General features: G+C 42.7%; 1 protein-coding gene across 1 annotated transcript in view; it reads left to right on the top strand.

The window, feature by feature from the left end:
* Positions 1-24495, top strand: part of lama2 (laminin, alpha 2) — a 140323-nt gene that overhangs the window by 21811 nt on the left and 94017 nt on the right. Inside the window, exons 2-13 of the mRNA XM_061092002.1 lie at positions 4747-4917; positions 6267-6379; positions 13467-13518; positions 13958-14148; positions 16097-16276; positions 16613-16702; positions 19531-19648; positions 20767-20945; positions 21055-21154; positions 21633-21690; positions 22926-23028; positions 23354-23494. Coding sequence (XP_060947985.1) covers positions 4747-4917; positions 6267-6379; positions 13467-13518; positions 13958-14148; positions 16097-16276; positions 16613-16702; positions 19531-19648; positions 20767-20945; positions 21055-21154; positions 21633-21690; positions 22926-23028; positions 23354-23494 — 1496 coding nt within the window. The remainder of the gene's footprint in view (positions 1-4746; positions 4918-6266; positions 6380-13466; positions 13519-13957; positions 14149-16096; positions 16277-16612; positions 16703-19530; positions 19649-20766; positions 20946-21054; positions 21155-21632; positions 21691-22925; positions 23029-23353; positions 23495-24495) is intronic.

The following is a 24495-nucleotide window of genomic DNA, read 5'->3' as shown; positions in this document are numbered from 1 at the left end:
ATCAAGCATACATCCAGCCTCAGAACTCAACAATAACACATCCATCACACACACACACACACACACACACACACACAAAAGGGCAAACAGTGCAGTGTCATCCTCTATCGTGACAGTAAAAGCAAAGTTTTATTCCTAATGTAATAAAAAAAAACTTTTATACAATGATCATATTTGCTGTCATTCGGAGCTCCTGGAAATTCACTCAATGTCCCTTAAACCTAGATTTTAACTTTAATATTAATGTCTTATCGTTCTTATTGGGACTCTGATGTGAAGCACGTGTTACTGGAAGTGCACGGATGGCGTCAACTTCACTTTCAAATTATAACAAGCATAATTGAAATGCACGTTTTTTTTCAAAATAAATCCCTTAATTGATTATGTATTAGGTTCCAATTAAATTCCAGCCCACTGTATTGGATTTAATGTAGATTTAGTTTAAATCCTCCTGTGCAGTTCAACATTTAATTTGAAAGATATTTACAAGGTGCTCAGGGTGAGCAGATATAAAACCCGGCGAGGTTATGGATTGTATGTTGATGAGGATTGAGATGAACGCGTAGATGTGGAAGATTTATGAGTGAGGCTATAGTCCAATATAAAATTCACAAATTTGCCCTTGAGGGCTTTTCAATCTCTACATCTCGCAGGACTCTCCTGAGACGAGGATGAGGGGGAAACAGGAGCAACACTAAATAAATATATTCTTATCGCAAGGTCCACTTTCAATATTTGTTTTTTAACAAGCTTTCAGCCACATCTTGCATCAGCATGTCCGAGAGGTGATTCAGATTTTATTAGGCGACTCCAGATTGGATTTTCGATCGGTCGATCAGAGTTGACAACTGAGCGAAATCCACGCGAGGATGACAACTACGGGATGAAACTGGAAGATCCAGAAAGACCAAACTAGTCTTTGTGGCAAGGTCAAGGTCAATTCTTTAAAATGGTTCACTTCACATTTATAAAATCAAGTTTTAAAAGTTTTAACTGAGCAAAATGTAGTATCACACTGTAAATAAGTTACCCAGCAGTTCTCTGATATTGTGATCAGTGTGACAATGTCGAACTACGTCCCGTGGCAGTGACATTGCCCAGCTCTCACCGGGGGTGCTTATACATTCTGACAGTATTATAATTTAGCGGCTGTATTGCAGTAAATCCTGTGAGACATCGGGTTAACAGAGCGGAGACGGGCGATAGAGAAGCCACGCAGACAGACAGACAGACAGGTTACCATGGTTATCAGAGCAGAGAGAGAGAAGAATGGGAGATGATGAACCTGAGTCGATGTGTGTGTCCGAATATGTGTGTGTGTGTGTGTGTGTGTGTGGCAGCTGCAGAGCCGTAGGCAGACGGTCATTGTGTCCTTGTCGCCCTGTGAATCTGAAATCTGAACCCCACCTTTCGTCATTCCTCTCCGTGTCTTTGTTGTCAATTCGCCCGTTTGTTCAACACGACACACGAGAGAAAAAAACGTTATCGGCTTCCAGAGGCCGACACGTGATCAGATCCCCGGACGTCATTTTCATGTTCTGTAGAAGTTGCCGTGACGGACAACACATACGCTGAGAAAATGTCAAAGGAAAAGATGGATGAAATAACAACTTTGTGAAAGGAAACTAGTTATTATAACTCTTTCCAAGATGTGTGTTTAACCGGGGAAACGGTGAAGATCCTGTTTGAATCCCTTGAGATTCTGCATGTGAAAGGTATTAGTGGTTTTACATCAAGGTCAAATGACACGAGAAAGGTTTTTATAGTCTCCCACGTACATTCGTATGTGGTCGGAGGCTCCTGCAGCTTGTGGACGAAAACCCAGGAGTAAGCAGGATGTTGGCTCGGTTCTCTGGCAGACATCAGAATAACCATGAGGAGGAGAAGCCTCCAGGAAAAATCTGGTCATCACAGCAACTGATTCGATTTCTGATGAAGATCTAAGATGGTGCACCCTTTTATTTTGTTGTAAATACCCAAAAAACGATGTTTTGAAATGTGTAAAGAATTAGCGACAAAAGTAGCTGAAGTCTTTCTTGGGCTGCAGAATTGTGTGTTAATTATTGTTACTTTAAGCAGTTTAAACCTCAAAAACAATAACTGATCTAGACTTAAGGGTTTCTATTCTCTACATGGTGTATTTGTCATGGATGTAATATCAGTATCAAAGCTCCAACTTTCACAATTTCACAATGTAAACTGAGATGTTTATCTGTGAGTCAGTGTTTTCTGTGTGTCCAGGCCCCTCAGCGACGTGGATTCTCAGATATCATTTATAAGAGGATAGAGGGACGTGTTTGACCGAGTGAGTGTGTGTGTAATGTGTTGTGAGTGTGTGAGTGTGTGTGAGAATGTGTACACGTGTTTGAAAGAGGGATTTGGGGTGTCTCAGATGTTCTTCACAGTTCATCAGTGTTGACATCTGGCCAAACAGCTGTCCGCATCTGGACACAGTTCCTAGTAAAGGGCGCCTGCACACACACACACACACACACAGATTGAGGAGCTTCCTCTTCCCCTTCCATCTCATCTTCCCTCCCGTCTGTCTCCTTTGTGTACAGTTATCGTGTATTTTACACATTTCTGTGTTTACGTTGAAGTTGCACGTGTTGTTTTAGCACTTTGACCTCAGACCAGAGCTGTGATATATCTGATGTAACTCAGAACTCGGCTCATGTTCTCGTCTGTGTGGGTTTTTTCCAGACAGGAAATGTGAACCATGTGCACCGTGAGTCAAAAGCACTTGAATTTCTTCAAACTTGTCACACTGGGACTAACAGGAATTTTACTATGGGAACAATACGGATTGGGTAAAGCCAACAAGCTGAAATAAAACAGTGAGCAGTCTCATGGTGCGTTTGAGTGTTGAGGAAATAGACGTGTTTTATAGGAATTGGGGAACACGGGCTACTTGGCCGGCTGATTTTTGGCAGTCACACCAGAGCATGTGTTTGCAGTGTAGACACATGACAACATGAGCTGTATCTTAATTGTTTTCATATGGTCCTTGTTCCCATTTTTCTAAAATGTCAACACAGGTTGTGGTTGTTTGGAAAAGAACTAAACATTTTTCCTCTTTTCTTCAAATTTAATGAGAAAATAATTGACAAAAATTGCAAGTTGAGCCTTTTAAGTTTGTCAACAAAGAACTGCTGATTAAACATATTGCAGCAATTACAAACCACCTTATTCTCTGAGGAGGGAAGAGGTTACTCCTACTTCCTACATGAACTCCGTCCTGTCTGGGACATTTTAGAATTTAGATCTGTGTGACAGACGCAGCAGGAGATGATCCAGGTTAGATTATTTTAGAACGACAGAAAAATGGACTGAAACCTTCAGGTGAGGGGTGGAGCCTGAGTAGAGCAGGAGGCCGGACATCATGTAGAAAACCTGCTACAGAAATCACGTGTTTCAGATTTGTTAAGAGCTTGTCTTTCCAAGTTGACATCTTGACTAATTTCCATGCTGAGATCTGTCCTTGCTTCCAATTTTGTTGTGTGCGTTAGAAACATCCTCAGTATTCCCTGCTGTTTTCTCACATGCTCTTATTTTGACATTTTGCAGACAATTTACGAGGGGGGAAAAGTCCTGCTCGACTGACTCGGGACATTTTGCGTTCTCAGTGGGTTCAGTGCACGTCTGAAAGCCAAACAATAGCTGGAGCGCTCTCCCCTCAGGTGCAGTCACATTGTGCCAAGAGTTCAATCTACTTTTCCTTTTCTCATGGAGATTTGAAGATATCTGCCCATAAGGGGAGCAAACAGGGAGGGAAAACAAACTTGTGCATTAAACTAATCCCCAAATATGGCCTCCCATAACATCCTGGAGGAACAAATACGTGTTTTCCATAATGTATGTGTCTTCCAAGCTTTCAGGCTGTTGCTCCAGCAGTGAAAAATATCCAGGGACAGGAAATGAAATCGGGAAAAATGCTCGTGCGACATAATGTAAATGAACAGTCGTTGCCTAAAGTCTGCACAGTTGACAGCCGGCCAAAAAGTAATCTTCTGTGTGTGCTTCTGTTATTTTCCGAGATGAAGCTCTCGCGGCTCTCGGTAACTCATAGAGGTTAATGATGTTAACTGCATTAAACCGCAGCAGAAATACACCCAGATTAACTAACTTTAAAACACCTGCCCTCCCCCCCTCGTGTTCCAGGCTAATTACTCACAACCTCAGAACAACAGAGGAAACCCGGCGCTCCACAGAGAAGCTGACATCGTTGGATAATGATTGGAAATACAAGACCTGTATTCAGAGCAGGAAGTGCTGGGTGCCACTAATAACCCCCACTGAAGCATTTTGGCAATTTAACGGGTCTTTTCTCCCGTGAAGAAGAAAGTCGGCTCGACCTCATTTAAACTGCTCTGAACAGACTTGAAACTGATTCCTGATGATCTGACGACACAATTAAACGGAGCTCTGCCGTTTCTGTGTGTTTTATTTTCTCTTTTTACACACATCTTTGATACATAAAAGATTTAAAGGAATTGCACGACGCGTTTGAAGGCGTCGCCGTTTTCCGTCAAATACGAAGACTGACGTGAGCTCGTAAAAAGTAAACAATGTGTGTTTCCCCCAAAATATGGAGCCTTTTTAACTTTGTGTTTACTTCAGGGAGAGAAAAGCTGCAGCATCTTTATGTGGAGCAGATGTCAGCGCTAATGCATGCAGCTGTGTTTGTGTTTCATCATCTATTTTTCTTTTTGTTTAAAAAAAAACCCCTCCTGTTTTCTTCCCCAGGACTGTTTCCGGCCGTGTTGAACCTGGCGTCCATGGCCGACATAACGGCGAACGCCACCTGCGGCTCGACGGGTCCCGAGACGTACTGCAAGCTGGTGGAACATGTACCAGGGAGGCCTGTGAAAAACTCCCAGTGTCGAACATGCAACCAGCACAGCACGAAAGCAGTCGGTAAGAAAGATTCTCACACACACACGCACGCACACGCACACACACACACACACACACACACGCGACTCATAGTCATGATGATTACAGTAATTAATCATGCCAGATTAGTTAATTAGAGGCAGATTGGCCAGATGTTAACCAATCATTTTGTCTGAAGTGATAATTACTGAACGAACTCAAGAATCAATCGCAACATGACAGAATGACAATACAAAATTAGCCTGCAATCATAATTCAAACAGCCCAATTAGAGCGTCAGTTATCCAGTCAGTGATTCGGTTAACTGCTCAGCATGTCAGCCAATCAATCAATCAGCTGGTTAATGAAGCGCTTAGTCACTTACTAGTAGCCGGTTATTAGTCAGTTGTCGTCTATCTCTGTTAATGCTGAGACGTTAACATCAATTTACAGTAACTGATCATTTGATTTAACGACTTCCTCACTGACGAAGGGAGGATTTGACTTTTTATGAAATATGCCACATGAAGATCGATACCACTTTCAAATCTGATTATCTAATCTTAGTTTAGCTCAGATTAAACAACTAAGACTTCTGTCAAACAAAAGTCAAATTGTAAAGTTGACATGTTGCAGTTTTACAGCCGACGTCATGTCGCTTATTTCTCGGGTCAAGTGGTTCGCTGGCCACTGGTCACCGCATGGTTGCCAGGCAACTAGGCCAAGAAATATTAAAAGCTCTTGTCATTTTTACGTTTTCCGATTTTTCGCAAATAAAACTTCAACAAAGTCACGTGTGAACTGGTAGATGGTCGTCGACAGAGTCAGGTCCCCCATGGTTTTTAGCAGAAATGTCATACTTAAATACTCTGGTGATTGACAGCTCCCGGTTGAGCTGAAACATTAAAATGACGCTCACACACACTCACACACACACACACAAACACACACACACACACACACACACACACACACACACACACACACAGACACTTTAACACACAATCAATCCCTTGCACACTGTACAAAAACAGTGTTTTATCTGCCTGCTCTGTTAAAGTGTGTAACCGCTCCCAGGTGTGGGCTTTGTTCTGCATCGGGTGACATTTTCTTATTCAGAAGTGAATAAAATCTCCTGATCTGCAAAGGAAATCTATTATTATAATTTTTTTGTGACGGTAGAAAAAGAAACTTTTGATATTTTGGCCTTGAATCTTCCACGAAAAATAACAGAGTTTCAGAAAGAACGCAGGTGAATGTTTTCTCGTTAGAATAAGATGGGACGGTAAACTAAAATGATTTTTAGATTTTTAAAGTTGGAATGGAATCCAACGATTGATTTTATGTGTGTGTGTGTGTGTGTGTGTGTGTGTGTGTGTGTGTGTGTTCAGAGCATCATCCCATAGAATACGCCATAGATGGGACCAACCGCTGGTGGCAAAGTCCCTCCATCAAGAATGGGATGGAGTACCACTACGTGACTATCATGCTCGACTTAAAACAGGTAAACTCACACACACACACACACAGGGCGGCTATGGCTCAGGAGGTAGAGCGGGTCGTCCACTATCAGACCAGACAGGCCGTAGTTTGATCCTCAGCACCAGTCTGCATTCCTAAGTCTCTTTGGGCAGGAAACCAAACTCCATGTTGTCCAGGCCGACTGTGTATGAATGGTGTGTTATTGAAAACAGGCTGCGTGTAGAAGTGCTTCACGGATGAATGCATCTTGCACTGTGACGCGCTGTGAGACTGGAACAGCGCCGTATAAACACATTCCATTTATCAGTCCATTACATTCACTACTGTACACATGAGACTCAGACACTTATTCGATGGAGTCCAACACCCAAGTAAATGTAAAGTGCCTCTATCCTCTCACTTATACGCATCCTCTCTTTGTAGCACTGGTCCTCTTGAATTTATGTCGGGGGCAAAGTCTTTTTAATGATTGGAATCCACTGTAAGCGCCATTGATCGGACCTCGCCACAGCCTCTATTATCTGGAAAGAGACAAACTATAAACATATTTTTCCATTATCAAGGTTCATTTATCAGCTTTAAGCCCAGACGGTTACCAGAGCACTATTAAAAATGGACAATTCATAGTATGTGGTTGAGAATAGATCAGAATACAATGTAAGGAGGCGTTTTTATTCCTAAATCCCTTAACGAAGAAAACTCAGGAGCGGTATTTTGGAGGAATAGGCCTCAAATTGAGCAGCTGTTGGTTAACACACATATAATTTCAGAAAGTGTTTGACGGGTACTTTGGGTTTAAGCTCTCTACTGCAGCCAGAGAAGTAAAAAGATTGATAGCGTGAACACAATCCTTTTTCTAGTCAGTAAGTCTCAGGTTCTTTAAAAGCTTTTAAATGTCAGTGTACTCTCTGTGGCCCCCTGCTGAGCTGACACAGTTTAAACAGCCATCTTCACATAACCGTGGTATTTGATGTGTATTATGTGTATTTCATATATTGTAGAATCAATCTTAGTATACAGTGGGAAATACTTTTGACTAAATGCTCAACTTTTCTCTTCATAGACAATTGTAAAAAGTTAAAATAAAATAAATGATCTTTACGATTAACAGTTTACTTAAATCGGTTGCATTGGTACTAAAAAGATTCTCTATATCTTTCAAACACACATAACTATAGCACATTTTTATTATAAGTTTTCTCTGAATGTGAATTTTAAAAGTTTGACTAACGCAATGTTTAATTTCTTCTTTGCAATATACAAGAAAATTATGCTTCAGTCTGTATCCTGATGGTTTTTTAATGGTTAAGGGGCAGAACAAATTAATGCAAAACCCATTTAAATTTCTATTTATCACCTTTGCAACAACTACTTTGCAGTTTGTACCTTGTGTGACTCTTGTCTTGATTCCTTTTGTCCTCTAACGATCCAGAGTGACGGAATGAATGTAGAATTAGAAAGAAAGAAAGAGGCAAAAAATATAACTATTCTTTGGTTAAATTTAAATATTCCTAATCTGATTATTGAAATGAGTCAGTTCATTTTTTGTCTCAAACTAATCAATCCAACAAACCTAACAAGAACATAAGAAATAACAGATTATGCAAAACCTTTGAATATCAGCACTTATCCGTAGGAAATGTTGCAGTTATGGCAATAATAAAGATTGGATTCATTGTTAAAATGCCTCATAGTCTATTGTTCAACATTCAACACCCTGCTTCCTGGATAAGAGTTTAATATAGCATCCAAATATTACAACATAATAACTACCGACTAGTTGCTGGGTTGACATTTGCTTTGATTTATTTTTTCTCGTCATAAATCCACTGTACTTTTCTCATCTGTATGTACTTGAAATGATTGATTGATTGAGAGTTTGCATTATCATGACCGATCAATAACCAATTTAACGTTTTGCATGTGAATTAAAAAAATCATTTGTCATATTGATGTAAGTATATCTGTAAAAATGCCATGTGGTCGTTTCCTGCATGTGTTAAAACCACATTTCAGGCGATTTAACTTAGCAATATTCCAAAGCTGTTAATCTCTAAAACATGTGGACGTGAGACCCCCCCGTACTACGGCTCCATTAGAAGAGATTGTAATCGATCCTCCTCTCATCAAGCAACTTAGTTTATTACTTCAGTCAATTTCGTATCGGTCCAAGTAATGGATCCACCTCACGCCTGATTGGCCGACGAACGTGTGCAAGGCTCAGTGGGGGTGTTGTGTGTGTGTGTGTGTGTGTGTGTGTGTGTGTGTGTGTGTGTGTGTGTGTGTGTGTGTGTGTGTGTCTCTATCAGTCCAACAGAAAGGTCTTCACCCTGTAGTGGGCTGGATTTCCCTGGTGACCACAGTCATCTCACTCAGAACATGCCTGCGTGTGTGTGTGTGTGTGTGTGTGTGTTTGTGTGTGTGTGTGTGTGTGTGTGTTTGTGTGTGTGTGTTTGAGTGTGTGTGGCTATTGCCTGTGACTCTGTATTTATTGCTGAGCCTCTCTGGACGGAAATCCAGAATCCATTTGTGTGTCTGTGTGTGTGAGAGACAGTTGATGTCTGTATCAAACCAGAAGGGCACATTGTGGAGAACAGTCCCCTCATGAAACCACAATTAAATTCAGTTTTGGTTGGATCTGCATCTAAATAGCAAACACCTTTTCAAGATCTAAGAATTATTCTCTGTGAAATCAACAAAAACTTTGAAAAAGATCTTGCAACGTTAAAAAAGAAAAGGTCCTGGGTCTTCCTCCTGATGCAGATCTGCACTAGAACTTAATGGCTTCCACCAAGTTAGAATACAATTGGTTCAGTATTTTCTGTGTAACAACAAACAGACAAAGAGAAATGGAAACAAATTCTCTCTAACGGAGGTAACAGGAAGTTTTCCAGTCTAACATCTCTAATATATAACGTCTTCTGTCGGTTTATGCATCAGAGTTCACGTAGATTTGGAAATTTCCAGTAAACCATCCTGGTTAAACTGGCATCACCGTGGCAACGCGATGGGTATTCAGTTAAATTGCAGTTATTATGGAAATGAAAACGTCTCGTTGATTGACGGACAGTTAGTTCGATCAGGCTCCTGAACGAGTCTGTCAGTCAAAGTGCTTTCATTACACACAGCTCCTACCTGAATACACAATCACTCACTCACACACAAACACATTCCACAGGTTCACTGCGCACACAAACTATTTGAATCACAATATTCAGATCAATGGTCAAAGACCACATAGAGAATTATTCAGTGCGTGTTCATTTTGGAAGAATTCTTTGGAAACTCATGACAACACTGAGGCAAGGTAATAAACTGGTCTGTGTTACATATATGATTCAAGAGATTTCTCAATTCACCTTCAACTTCAACTTCAGTTCTGCAGAGTTCAATTTATCTTCTGTTCTTCCTCTCTTGACTCAATCTACTGTGCAGCACGGATGTAAATCCCAGCTGAGTCCGATGTAACTTCAGACCCTGAGGTTGTGAGATGATATTATCATTTCCTCTGTTTGTTGGTTGGTTGTTTTGTATTGTTGGTTTGTGTTTCCATGACATCTAGTGAAAGGATGGAACATGGGGATCGATGAAGAATCCATTAAAACACTTAATCATGGCAAGATTTGATTTTCACCAGTTTTTTATTGGAGATAATTCATGGATCTTGATGATTCATCATTCATTTGTATCTGTTTTGAAGGCAAATAGATCATGATTCATGATTTTAAAGAGTTCCCCAGTTCCTCGAACTCTTCAAAATGTCCCTTTCAACCCTTAAAGCTTCACGATGGACTGAATTTGCTTGAAAGAAACTGGCGCATCCATTTTGTGTCTTAAACAGCATTAAACATGGGAAACACACATCAAACACACCTCAAACACATATCAAACAACCCAGTGGCTGGAATAAAAAGATACAGAAAAACTTAACTTTACTTTTCACTGCAGATAACAACTAAGAGGCACATGGTTCATGGTCATAACTTTTAACACGAGGACAAAAAAATCTTTATTCATAACAGAGAGAAGGTGAATGAAACATCTGCTGCACCCTATGAAACTCGTGTTGGTGTAATGTTTGACAGTAGCTCGGGCCAAAGCAAGAATGTGGGAGCGATTGCAGCATCTGGTGTTTTGTGCAGACGGAAAAAAAAGCCTATTTAAAAAGCTTAAGGCCAAATTACAGCCAAGTCTGTGAGTGAGCGTGTTAATGTATGTAAGCGTCAGAGTGGGTTGTGTACGCGTCAGAGTGGGTTGTGTACTCGTCAGAGGGGGTTGTGGGCAGCTCCGATAGAGAGAAGCAGCGTGGATTTCACACACCAGGGCCGTCTCTCAGCCTCTCACGCCTCTCCACCGTTTCAAGCAGAAAACACAATCATCAGCAGCCTATTTTATACGATTTGGTCTTAAACTCACTCAAATATTGAACCCTTCTCCAAAACATTTGCCTCTCAAATTGTGTTTTAGCCGTTCCAGTAAATATCTTCTGCTTGTTTGCCTGCACAAAGTTTGGCAGCAGAAGTCGCTGGATGACTCACGCCCATTCAGAACTCGGCCAAAAGCTACTTTATTAGTCCAGCGAGATGTTAACACATTTTTATTTAAAGTGGCAGTAAATTCTAACGAGTCTGCATTCCAGCTCTGTTACTCTGACAGCATGTCCACCTGCGTGTGTGCACGTCGCTGCCAAAACACAGGAATCGAGCCTTGTGACTTTGTTTTTACTTGTGTATGTGTCGTCATTGCATTAAATCATCTTCTTCACATTTAATATCTGACACCAGTTTGGTTCCCATCAATCCTTTGTTCCTCCTGTGTGTGTATCCAGCTATAATTGGCTGGAGAGCTAACTGGAAATTGGAGTTTGATGCCAGTTTGTGGAGCCAGAGAGATTCTGAACATGTTTCCATGTGAATGGCCGGTAAACACCAGCTGCTGGTGTGAAACCGCTGTGACTGTGTGTCCAGATCCCACGGAGACAAGATGGATTCTTCACAGTCCATTTGGTTGTCGGCAACCCGAACCGCACTGGACACAGAGCTTAGAGGAGCTGAGTGAGCTGTGACATAAACAATCTAAGTTCACATTCTACTTTTAGGCTCAGAAGTAATTTCCTGGCTGGTAATGACAACATTTGGAAATTGATTTTGTGTTGTTCAGAGTATTAAAACAGGAGATACAGACAAACACATGCATTTGTTGTGAATAGTTTGCGACACTACAACAATCTGAAGTAATATGAAATGTAAAAAATGAGCTAATTGAGTCAGTGGTTTATTTTAGAACCAGTGTTTTTGTATCGGTGAACAATTAATCATTTCATCTGGGGATAAACGAGCCACTAGAGTCACTGAACTAATTAGTACATGCAGATCTGCTGTTTTCCTTTGAGAGCCAACCAGGTCTCAAAAGAGGGGTATTAATATTTGATATATATAGATATAAATATATGTATTTTTATATTTTTGTTTCATGACTGAATCCCCTGTTTGTGCATTAATTTGTTGGCCTGTTGTGTGTTTCTATGTCGACAAGGGAATTTTTCTGCATATATCTAATACAATAATTTCATTTTACAATATTTTCAATTAAGTAGCTGTATTACTCTGCTGTCATTGGCTGATCGTGGGACTGGAACAGAAAACAGCAGCAGCACAGACTCTTCAAATTAGATTCAATCTTAACCACAACTCCAATTAGTTTACTAGCTGATGTCTCCAGCTCATCATGTGTCTTGTCCTTTGTCTTTTGTTACCAAACTAGTGGAAGCTAGTTTGGTAAATAATTGGTTATTATTCAGGATCAGCTTTACCAAACCAGGCTGCAGAAGAAACGTGGAAAAACACATATAAATGCATTTGAAAAAATAAACTGTATGAAAAGAGAATCCAGCCAATTAAATTTTATTCGGACAGATTGAAATGTGTTTGTGATGTGAACTCACCACACACTGACCTCTCTGACGTTAAAGGTCATGAAGGAAAGATGAACATGTATTTATCAGCCTCATGATTTCTACTGAGACGGTTGTTGATGTGTTTGTGTTGATGCTGAGCTGAGCTCTGCAAAAAAAAAATCCCTCGTCTGATCCACAACTGATCAAAACACAGAATATGGCATCCTGCTACACACACACACACACACACAAACACACACACACACACACACACACACACACACACACACACACACACACACACACACACACACACACACACACACACACACACACAGCATTAGTTAGCTGTGTTCATCTATGTTTAGCTGCTGGAGCTGCCTAGCTGTCCCGAAGCTGTCACCATGTTACAAGCTACTGCTGAGAGCTCTCTTTTACACACAAACACACACACACACACACACACACACACACACACACACACACACACACACACGCACACACACACACCATTCCGTCATGATTGTGAATACAGGTAACAGTGACTCTTTGTCGGGTGTTTGAATGACTGCTATAAGGTTACCCTGAAATCCTCTTACACACACACACACACACACACACACACACACATACACATACACATACACATACACACACACATACACATACACACACACACACACACACACACACACAGTAGCTTTCCCCCCATTCTAATTGCTGCAATGTGACACTGCTTCCCACATGGTGAGAAGAAAAAGAGAGAGAGATACTCAGGATGGGGTGAAGCATGGGGGGGGGAGGAAGAGCGACAGAGAGTCAACATTTGACCTACATCCCATGTTTGTTCCTGTCTGTTTGCTGATGAAACTGCGATGATGTCTGTCAAAACACACATCATCATATTTTATGGTTCATACTTCCTGTTTTTCCGCTTATTTCCAGTTTTTCCCGCTTATTTATGCACAACAGGACACAAACAAGTCATTTGAGATTTCGCCTCGAAAGGTCAAATGGTTTTTGCTCAAAAACCGAAGATGTTATTTTGCATTTTCAGTGTTGGTGAACAGAATGTCAGGTGGCTTATGTACGTGCTCCTAAAATGTATTATTTTCCCGTTAGTTATACGTGGTTTGGTTTGTCTTGGTTGTTTCTGCAGGTATCTGAAAAACTTGAATTAATTCTGTCCTCTCTCTCTCTTTGTGTTTTAAAGGTTTTCCAGATCGCCTATCTGATCATCAAAGCAGCCAACTCCCCTCGCCCCGGTGAGCTTTGTGCCCGATGCTTTGTGTTTGGACGGCCTCACACTGTGTCAGCAGTTAACATCACTGCTTTTTGATTATGCAATGAAACAATAACTATGTGATTAAAGTGCAAGCAACACACTTATTTTTAGCCTCCGTCGCAGGAACTGTTAAATACTGTAATTATAACGGTTTGAGCAAATGACTGTCCCGCCGAGAATCCACAGTTAATTTCAGGTTGCAGCCGATAAAAAGTTATGTTACCGTCGTCTTATAAACACGCTTTGTGTGCAAATGTTGTGGGGATGAGTGGAATTGAAAGTTCTGTCGATTTTTTTCCATGTATTTTAATTTGAATGACCCAGAACACAGGCCTGGACATCCATTATTATTCGTATTGATCTTTTTCCCTCTCCACATTCCATCATTAATTTCCCCCACCAACCTTTTCCCTGTGCAGGTAACTGGGTGTTGGAGCGTTCGATCGACGGGGTGACCTTTGAACCCTGGCAGTACTACGCCATCACGGAGACGGAGTGCCTGACTCGATTCAACATTAATCCACGCAGAGGACCCCCGTCCTACACCAGGGACGATGAAGTTATCTGCACGTCGTATTATTCAAAGATTCACCCTCTGGAGAACGGAGAGGTAACTCGTCCGTCTCTGTGTCGTCTGTCAATGAGTTGGATTTGGTTTAGTTCTGAGTTGGATGGTGTTGGTGGGATATGTTGACTCGGGCTGAAATACATCGAGTTTGGTTACTTGGATTAGTTTATTACATTTACTTATTTCATGATCCGACTTGTATCACTCTGAGTTAGACCTTATTAAGTTGGACTAAGTTTTAAGTAGAGAGACTGGTACATGCTTGGATCTCAGATTTGAGAGAATGGCCGTCACTTTTTCCAAAAATCAAATTTGAAGGAACTTGACAAGAGATGTAATTTGTTCAAATGTCTTCGAACAGCCAATGAAAAAGTTGGGTGGATTGAAGTTTAGACTGGGTTTTAATTCTGGGTTTGACTTGTTAGTAAACATGATCCCTGCAATGCATTGATTGTAGTTCACGATCATGCACTTAGGTTTTAGTTTCTTTTCAAAAATGGCTTTCTTTTTTCCAGATAACTTCTGTGACAAAAATCTGTGGTGAATAATCTCCTCAGACTCTAGTTGCCGTTGTAATGTGGAAACAAAGATAAACAGGATATTGAGGCAGAGAAGTTGAGGTGAAAGTCGGTTTCTTTATTAAAAACAGGGTCACTAATGGGTAAAGATTTAGAGAAGCCAAACAAAGCCATGAATAATAAACAGAGAATGCAAAAATGTAAAAATTGAGGAAGAATCTAAACTTGTATCACCAGGTCAAACTGTATCAAATCAACAGCAACATCTGATCAAGACGTTAAATATTCAGATAAACGCTGCCGCCCAGTATTCAGCGCTGGATAAATAATAACATGGTTCATTGATTCTCAGAGTTAATAAACACTGTGGAGCTTAGATCATAAACAAAATGTATATTTATGTGTGCAACAGTTGATATCATTTCTGTCTCTGATTAAATGTGCACACCACTGTTTACTGTGATGTTGCTTTGATCAGCTGTGTGTGTGTGTGTGTGTGTGTGTGTGTGTGTGTGTGTGTGATTGCACCCGGCAAGAACAGAGGGGGAAGACGATTCTAACTGACATTAATGAAGAGAAAAGAGACGATACACACACACACACACACACACACAGACACACACACACACACACACACACACACACACAAACCACAGTGAAATAAACTAATCACACATCTACATCCCCCTCGCAGGCCTCTAATTGTAGATGCCAGTCTGAGGATGTGTACACATTTCCATGGGAGCTTGCACATGCAGTTGTGTTAAGTGTGATTTTGTGTGTTTGTATTATGTGTGTGTGTGTGTGTGTCTGCGTCCTGCGGGGGAGCGCTAGAGGGGGTGTGAGCTAGAAGATGTCAAGAGCTGCAAGTAACAACGGAGTTGTATGGATGTGTGTGTGTACTCTGTGTGTGTACTCTGTGTGTGTGTGTGTGTTTGTCGCCGTCTGATCACAGTGAAACCGTAATGAGTTGTAGGCGGTGTGTCACAGCATCGCACACATATTCACAGTGTCACCCCTCCACTCATCACACACACACACACACACACACACTCACACACACTAACACACAACAATCTTCTTCGTCTCTTCCAAGTGTGGAGCTTGCACCCATCAAATGTACCCCCTTGACACACACACACACACACACACACACACACACAAACACACACACGGTTAGCCGATTCTGTAAGACTTATTTTTTTCAAGATGCCAAATGTTGCTTTTGGCCACATTAGTGAGACAGACAGACAGACAGACAGACAGACAGACAGACAGACAGACAGACAGACAGACAGACAGACAGACAGACAGACAGACAGACAGACAGACAGACAGACAGACAGACAGACAGACAGACAGACAGACAGACAGACAGACAGACAGACAGACAGACAGACAGACAGACAGACAGACAGACAACTGAAGCTGTTAAATATCCGTCTCTTCATCCGTCCCTCTCTGTCCCACAGATCCACACGTCTCTGATCAATGGCCGCCCCAGCGCCGAGGACCCCTCCCCGACTCTGCTCAACTTCACCTCCGCCCGCTACATCCGGTTGGTGTTCCACCGAATCCGAACGCTGAACGCCGACCTCATGACCCTGACGCTCCGCGACCCCAGAGATGTTGATCCCATCGTGACGAGACGGGTGAGACACTTTCTTCTGCCTCCCAAGAAACTATGAATATCTACATAAATATGAACATTTGGGGTTTACGTCTATTTTAGGCATAGTTTAAGTGACTATAATCTTCCATACAAGTATAATAAATAGATTGTTATTTACAGATATAGTTTAGTCCTGCACATCACAGGATCTAATGCTGGAGACATTTTGTGTCAGGTCAGGACCTCCTTTTCTGAAGTTCCCTTACCTCTGAGATAAGAGCTCAGGATCTCTCCCTCTCTTAATTTGCTAATATGCTCATTAACGCTGTAGCTCTGATCATAACGTGTTTGGCTCTTGCTCCCTCTCTCTCCCCAGTACTACTATTCCATCAAGGACATCTCAGTGGGAGGGATGTGCATCTGCTACGGCCACGCTAAAGCCTGCCCCCTCAACACTGCCACCAAGGTAAGACCCTCTGTTCCTGCCTCTCAGGTAGTGATACGACCAAAGGTAACGGAGCTGCTCCACACCGGTGAGCGGGAGCAAAGCCTCAGGCGCCGGCTTTTTATCTGCCGCCTTATATCAAACTTTCTGTGTGTGTCTGTGTGTGTGTGTGTGCGTGTTTGTGTGTGTGTGTGTGTCTTCAGGGGACACAGGTGACACAGTGAAGAGTTGTCTCCCATGTCACTTCAAACAGAGGAGTGTTTGATACCAGACACCTGATCTCACCACACACACACACACACACACACACACACACACACACACACACACACACACACACACACACACACACACACACACACACACACACACACACACACACTACACACACTCTTGTGTCTCGAGGCTGAACCATGAAGTCGTACTTGGATGTGACACCAGCCTCTGGTCCCTCTGTGATGATGTCATTAATAATAAGTAACCTTAGTGGTGTGAAAAAAGCTCCAGATTCTTCTTCTCTCTTTAATTTCCCAATCCTCAAACAACATATTAAAAATCACATCTCTTTAGTCTTTCTTTTAAACAGATATACAAACCAAATTAATGAATTTTCTTACTTTCATGCAGTCATTGGTTAATTTATAAGACGATAAGTGTTTCTGAAGAGCAAGAAGATAATTTTATATCAGTTTTGTGATAATCTTGACTGGTAAATGGTGTTTATATAGATTATTTGGACACATTACCAGCTGCATTTCCCTGTTTTTACATGTGATTTCGTAAAGATTGCATCGAATCCTCTACTCCCACCAGACATTCAGCCCTTTTACTCCGATCCAAGTTCATCCATCCACGCAGTAAAGTTTTGGGCAGACGTTCAGAAAAAGCAGGAAAGGTGGAGACCCGCGAGATGAGCCGCTGATGATCGTCCGCAGAACCTCCGGTCAGATGCTCGCTCGGCACTGAGGCAGCCCGGAGCCAGAGCCGGAGCGTTGGTGTCTTTAGATAAAAGGGGCGAATCCACTTGTGCCAACAAATCCAAAACTTGGCTCCGGCTGTGCTTTTGTACTCCTCTCCTCCCAGTTAAATCTGACACACTCTCCACATCAACCGATTTACACAGTCCCAAATTGAATTACTGAACCTCGAAGTTGGCACATTTCCTGCTACACTCCGCTTTAACCGTGTTTGGTTTTGGATTTATGTCTCTCCTGAGAGAGTGATCGTGAACCCGCCCGCTTCCCACTGACTGTCTGGAAAGTGAACCAAGTTCTTCTGCTGCGCTCGGCTCTGCAGTGAATTCGCTGTTGTCTGATAAGCTTTCAAGAGGTCGTCCAATCTGGTAATTACCTGCTCACAGTCCTGCATCTTTGTGAGTGTTCCGATGCCACATGTTAACACGGAACAATTTCCTCGCTCACCCGACCACACGTGTACAAAGTCTTGGTTTATGACTTGATACTTAACGTATAGTTAAACCTAACATATGCATGGCTCAGTGTCGGGGGGGGTATGGTTTAAAAGGAATAACAGTCAGTTGAAGGGGGTCAAATACTGAGAATATCTGAAATCAAACTCATACATTTAAAAGAAAATGAGATCATAGTCATAAATATAGGAGGAAAAATGCAAAAAATTTGGAGCCTGACTGAGAAGACACGCCCACCTTCACCTGCAACCTGCTTCCGTTGGATGCTAGTAGCTGTTATTCACACGGTATCCACGCCCCAGTGCACACTGGGCTTTTTCATCTGTTTGACCCCAGATATTATTCACAAAATGAACGTGATGTTGAAGAAGACACAAAACCAGAGATTGAGACCTTAAACTCCTTTACTGACATGATACATCTAGTGAGAAGTCCTTTTCTCATATTCTATAGAAACCTACTTCTTTCTGAAACTAGTGGAGACGCCTGCTTTTGGTCATTCAAGATAAATATTGCTTTGGCTTCACTTTTCAGATTCACATTCCATGTCCATCTTTATATAAACTGAATGTACTGAGCGAAAGGAGAAAAATGACCTCAAGCACAATAATGATCATAAAGTAAACTTTATTTATATATATCACTTTTGTTAACAATGTTACAAAGTGCTTAACAATAAGTAACAATTAAAAACCAGAAAAGACAGTTGACTCGACATATTAGCCAGGAGATTAAGCAGTAAAAATAACAAATATAGACACTATAAATACATGCAAATCAAATATTCATACAAGGAAATAGTATTTCTTATCTTGCTGTGAATCATCAATGTGAATTCAGAAGAAAACAAATTGTCGTATTTTCTCAAGAAATAGTTCATTTCTCCTGACTCTCCGACGTTGCTCAGCACCATCTGATAATCTGTGTGTAGTTGCATGTGTGTAGTAGACATGTGCTCCAGCTGTGGTCAGAGCACCCTGACATCACTGCTACTTATTGAGTCTCACATGCAAGACAACAAACTCTCCAACAGGAGAAAGGAAACTCAACTTGCCGATAAGTCGCTCTCTTATCGAAATGGACACGTTTGTTTTTTCTTTTTGTGACACCACACATGTTCCTGTTATCCAGGAAAACAGGCTTTTTGTTGACAATGCAGCGAAAGCTCCAAACAGTGTGTGGGATTGATCTGAACGAGTGTGACTCTCAGTTATTTATCCTCTCTCTCTCTCCCGGAAACTGGACAGATTGTGGAGAAGAAAGTGGCTGCACCGGAATTAAAATAAAGAAAAACAATCAAACACGTTTATTTTCAACACATCGGCTCATGTCTGTCCGATGGAGAAATCTGTAAAAAAGAACATGTAAGATTTGCGTTGCTAATGCGTGTTCTCCTTGTGTCTTTGTGCGTTTTTTGCAGAAGTTCAGCTGTGAATGTGAACACAACACATGCGGCGTGAGCTGTGATCACTGTTGCCCTGGTTACCACCAGCAGCCCTGGATGGCAGGAACCTTCCTCACTCGGCATATCTGTGAAAGTAAGAAAAACAAATTGCGTGCTTGAATTTAAAAAACTCAAAATGAACAATCCATCAAACTTCCCCCTTTTGGAAACGTTCCTCTGTGCCTGCGGACGCCTACGTTTATGGTAATTTCTTCTATGTACCCACTCACCACATGTTAAATGGTAAAATCCCTGTAATATTACTGTATTACTGTAATATTCAAAATTACCACCGCACACCTACAACTTATTTGAACAAGGCTTTACAGGATTGAACTCGCAGTCAAATTTACACGCTCGCCAACCAGTCAGGATCCGTGTTTGATCGAAGACTCTACGACAACCATCAAAAGTCACCTTTGCATCCATTAACCTTCATCAGCTGTGGAGCAGCAGAGCAATGAGGGTTACAGGCTTCCACTTGTCATCATAAAACTGGGGTTACAACATATAATCTTCATTTTATTTCACACTGGCTACACCTCCTAACAGGCGCTGGAGTTCTTAGAGACCCGGTAACGGCTTCGTCCGCCTTGACACTGACACGGCGAGACGAGACGTTTAAAAGTCCTGCGTGGCGCCGCAGTGAAAGAATCCGCCCATTCAGGACGGGACCCAGAGCAGAACACGCGCAGGGACCCAGCAGCGATATGCATTAACCAGGTTTGATCACTGCACAGGGGGATCTTCAGCAGTGGGTCACGAACCAGGGGTCGCAGGAATATTCCTAGAAATAAAACTAAACTCAGAAGCAAGTAGAAATAGGGAATTTAAGCTGTTATTGTGAAAGCAAGGTCCTGGAGACTTTATCCGAGAGCAAAAGTTTACCAAAGACTTTCCTCTTATGTGTAAATGTAGATGTGAAGCTTAGTGGGAGGCGCGGCTAATGCCCGGGCTCCTCCGCTAACCACCACAGGCAGGGGACGACACAAACAAAGGGAAAGCACCACCTCCTCTGGAGCCGAGAGATAAAACCCGTGGTCAGCGTGTGACCCTCCGGCTGCTCGCCGCAAAACAGGATTTGGGTGTTTCTCTAAACTCTTAATGTGCAGGAAGTGAATGGATTAGGAGAGCGCCCCCTGGTGGCCTCGTGCTCAGTGTGTGGGACAGAGGAGGAGAAGGCAGGACTCAGCCTGGTTTTTGTTTTTCCAGAGTGTAACTGCCACGGGAAGGCGGAGGAGTGCTCCTTCAATCAGACGGCGGCCGACTTAGCGCTGAGCCTGGACATCCACGGCAATTACAGAGGGGGCGGGGTTTGCGTCGGTTGCCGTGACAACACGGCGGGCGTCAACTGTCAGACGTGCGTTGCGGGATACTACCGACCCGCTGAGGTACGACACACACACACAAACAAACACACAAACACACATCTCTAGGCCTCAGTTTAAATTCATTACGATAAAAAGAATATGTTTGTCCGAATGAGTTTCTTCCGACCAGGTGAGCGCCGAGGAGGAGGACCCCTGCGTCCCCTGCTCATGTGACCATCACGGCTCTGTCAGCCAATCATGTGTCACAGATTCCAGCCAGGCGACGCCCGGTAAGCACCTTTACCTTTTCTGCATTATTTCTTGAATTATACATCATTCTAAATCCCTCAGTCGATGCACACAGACAGAAGTTCACTGTGAACTCGTGTGACGCTGCAGTAAAAGCGTCTCGTTGATTTGAGTCCAGCCTGATTTCCTGGGGGGCCGGCGATCGTCAGGTTCAGCCTCGTGCTCGGAGGCGTCTGACAGAACAGAGCGACTATTTATATTAGAGATAATTTTACTCCCCTTTGTGCTTTTACAGGGTTTTTTTATGTCTAGAAAGTGGAGCTATTTTAGGTGCAGCTCCTTCAAAGAGTGTTTCTCTCACACTGTGCGTCCGTGTGTGTGTGTGTGTGTGTGTGCGTGTGTGTGTGTGTGTGTGTGTGTGTGTGTGTGTGTGTGTGTGCGTGTGTGTGTGTGTGTGTGTGCGTGTGTGTGTGTGTGTGTGTGTGTGTTTGTGTGTGTGTGTGTGTTTTTGATTGACAGCCCAGCCAGAAGGGTCGTGCCAGTGTAAGGAGGGTTTTGGGGGACCACGATGTGACAGGTGAGAGTCACGAACACACACACACACACACACACACACACACACACACACACACACACACACACACACACACACACACACACACACACACACACACACACACACACACACACAGAGAGAAAGAGATAGAGACATATTGTGACAGGTGAGCAGAACCTTTCAGCTGTTGTCTGTTCCAATTAGTGTTTGAAAATTACCTGAAACTTTCCATTAATATTTTCGATGTTTATCATGACTATTTATTACACTTCATTTTGTACAATAAAGCCGTTTTTCCACTTGAGCTCTTGAAAAATTTCCACAAAATCAGAACCGGACATTTTCAGAACATGATAATGTCTGGAACTTCCAGGTTTTGGTTGACGCCTGGTAGATCGTGCAGGACATGACGTTTAAATCCCGCTTATGAAATCACAAGTTTTTGTTTAGAGCGCTTTGACATCAGCGTCAAACCCTCATCACTAAACACTATGTGGAAAATGTTCAGAGCAACTGACTCTGGAGGAAGGTCGGGAGGTCAACTCATGTCTGGAAGCAGCTTAAATTCATGATTTACCGCTTCTTCCTTCATGGTTTGATTAGCTGCTTTTCTTTGACTGCAGTCTGGATTTTATTTGATAAACCTAAATCCCTCACGGAGTCACAGTCTGAGATCGTCAGGAAAATCTCCACCACAGATTCAAATCACAACCTTTGAGAAACTTTAAGCTTTAAATCTAACCTGTAAATCTGCCAACAAGGTGCTTCATCCCAGTTTGCTGATTAGCTCTTGTGTTATCATTATGTTTTATTGCTGTAATCGCCCGTTGTCTTTTCTTTCTCAACTTCCCTCTGGATATCGTTCAGCTTTTATGTTCTGCCGTCTCAAAGCTTGACTCTTTCCCTGCAACTTTTTAATGACTTGCCCTGTGATGGCCAGCAGCAGGAACTTTGTCTTCACAATCACTTCTTAAAATCTACTTTAATGGACCCGCTTCGGTTCACTCTCTCCGTTAATTAGGAAGTTGCCTCTTTGTGCATTTCCTGTGAGATTACACACAACGTACTCGTCGCACTCGCTGCAAGTTCAGCTGTTTTGAGACAAGCTGAAGGTTTCGGTGACGGAGTCTGAAGCAGCTCGATCAGCTCGGACGTGGTCGCCGGTCGGAGAGTTGAACCCCGTGACCCTCTGCTTCATGGGGCTGCCTCTCATCTCCTCCGTCTTTATTGCTTTTATTAAACTCATTTGTCTGCAGGTGTGCTGTGGGTTATATGGGCTACCCGTCCTGTCAGCGCTGTAACTGCAGCGTGGAGGGGAGCGCGAATGATGACCCGTGTATTACACCCTGCATCTGCAAGGTACACACACACACACACACACACACACACACACACACACACACACACACACACACACACACTCACACAGAGACCTGCATGCACACAAATAATGACAAGTACTCTGCACTAACCTCTCGAGCCCAGTCATCATTACCTTCAGCACATTAACACAGCAATAACATGGCGTGTGCTCATAACGTCAGTTTAAGGGCAGCTCATAAACTTTGTTGTGTCTTCCATCTCTCTCTCTCTCTCTCTCTCTCTCTCTCTCTCTCTCTCTCTCTCTCTCTCTCTCTCTCTCTCTCTCTCTCTCTCTCTCTCTCTGTCGGACTTTCTCATGCAGGAAAATGTGGAGGGAGAAAACTGCGACCGCTGTAAACTGGGATTCTACGATCTCCAAGGGGACAACAGACGTGGCTGCGAAAAGTGCTCCTGCATGGGCGTCTCCAGTCGGTGCTCGGCCTCCACCTGGACCTATCAGAACGTAGGAACCCACTGGATATCTTTGTGACATCATAACGGTCTGCATAGAAAGTATTCTTCCTATTATTCAGCACCAGAATTTAGGAATAGGAGGAAGAATAGTAAACCCTGTTTCCTGCAACTTGACTGAATCTCTGATATTGTTCTATCAGTGGCACGCTGTTGCTCAGCCTTATGGGCCGACCATCATATTCCCATCAGCCCTGCATTTTTGTGATTAAATCATCAGTGACAATTGTGAAGCAACCTCACGCTTTATATATCTTTCGCATCTGGTTTCAAAGAAGCAGCCGACAGAGCCACACTGATCCCTGCAGCCGACGGAGCATGTCGTCTATTAAATACATATGCATGAAGGGCAGAGCTCCACCTCGCTGATGACCCAGAAGATGTTTTTCAGATGAGGGGCGAGTTGCTCTTCCACACCGGTGCAGTTTGATAAACATCCTGCAGGCGTAGGACGCAGCCGACGCAAAGTGCAAAATGATTAATCAACCCGGCCGCAGCTTTTTCAGAATAGCAAACGTTAGAGGCATCTGGAAATGAATGAAACTAAATCGTCGTGTGATAAAAAAAAGCAAAGACAGATCTTTACCAGCCACAGCACGTGTTGAGAGAGTTGATGTGGATGGAAACGCAGTTGAGGTGGAAACAAAAGGGGGGGAGGTGAGAAAGAAGAGGAGTGAAGGGAGGGTCGAAAGAAAAACGAAAAGAGAGAAAGAAGAGGACAAGACCGAGAAGGAGAAGGTTGAAGACGAGAGGCAAGAAGGAGGAGAGAGGTGAAAAGAGGAAAACAGTTTTTGACTGACAGGCGAGGTGGGAGAGGAGGGGAGAGGGGACGTTGACAGGATGACAGCTCTGATTTAGACACCGATAGAGAGTGTGTGTGTGTGTGTGTGTGTGTGTGGGTGTGTGGGTGTGTGTGTGTGTGTGTGTGTGTGTTCGTGTTCAAAAGGGGAAGCCAAGGTCAGGTTAATTGCAACGACAGATGTGTGTCTGGCT

The sequence above is a fragment of the Limanda limanda genome, chromosome 18 (genome assembly GCF_963576545.1).
Source record: "Limanda limanda chromosome 18, fLimLim1.1, whole genome shotgun sequence".
NCBI lineage: Eukaryota > Metazoa > Chordata > Actinopteri > Pleuronectiformes > Pleuronectidae > Limanda > Limanda limanda.
This window is presented reverse-complemented; position numbering and strand designations above follow the sequence as displayed.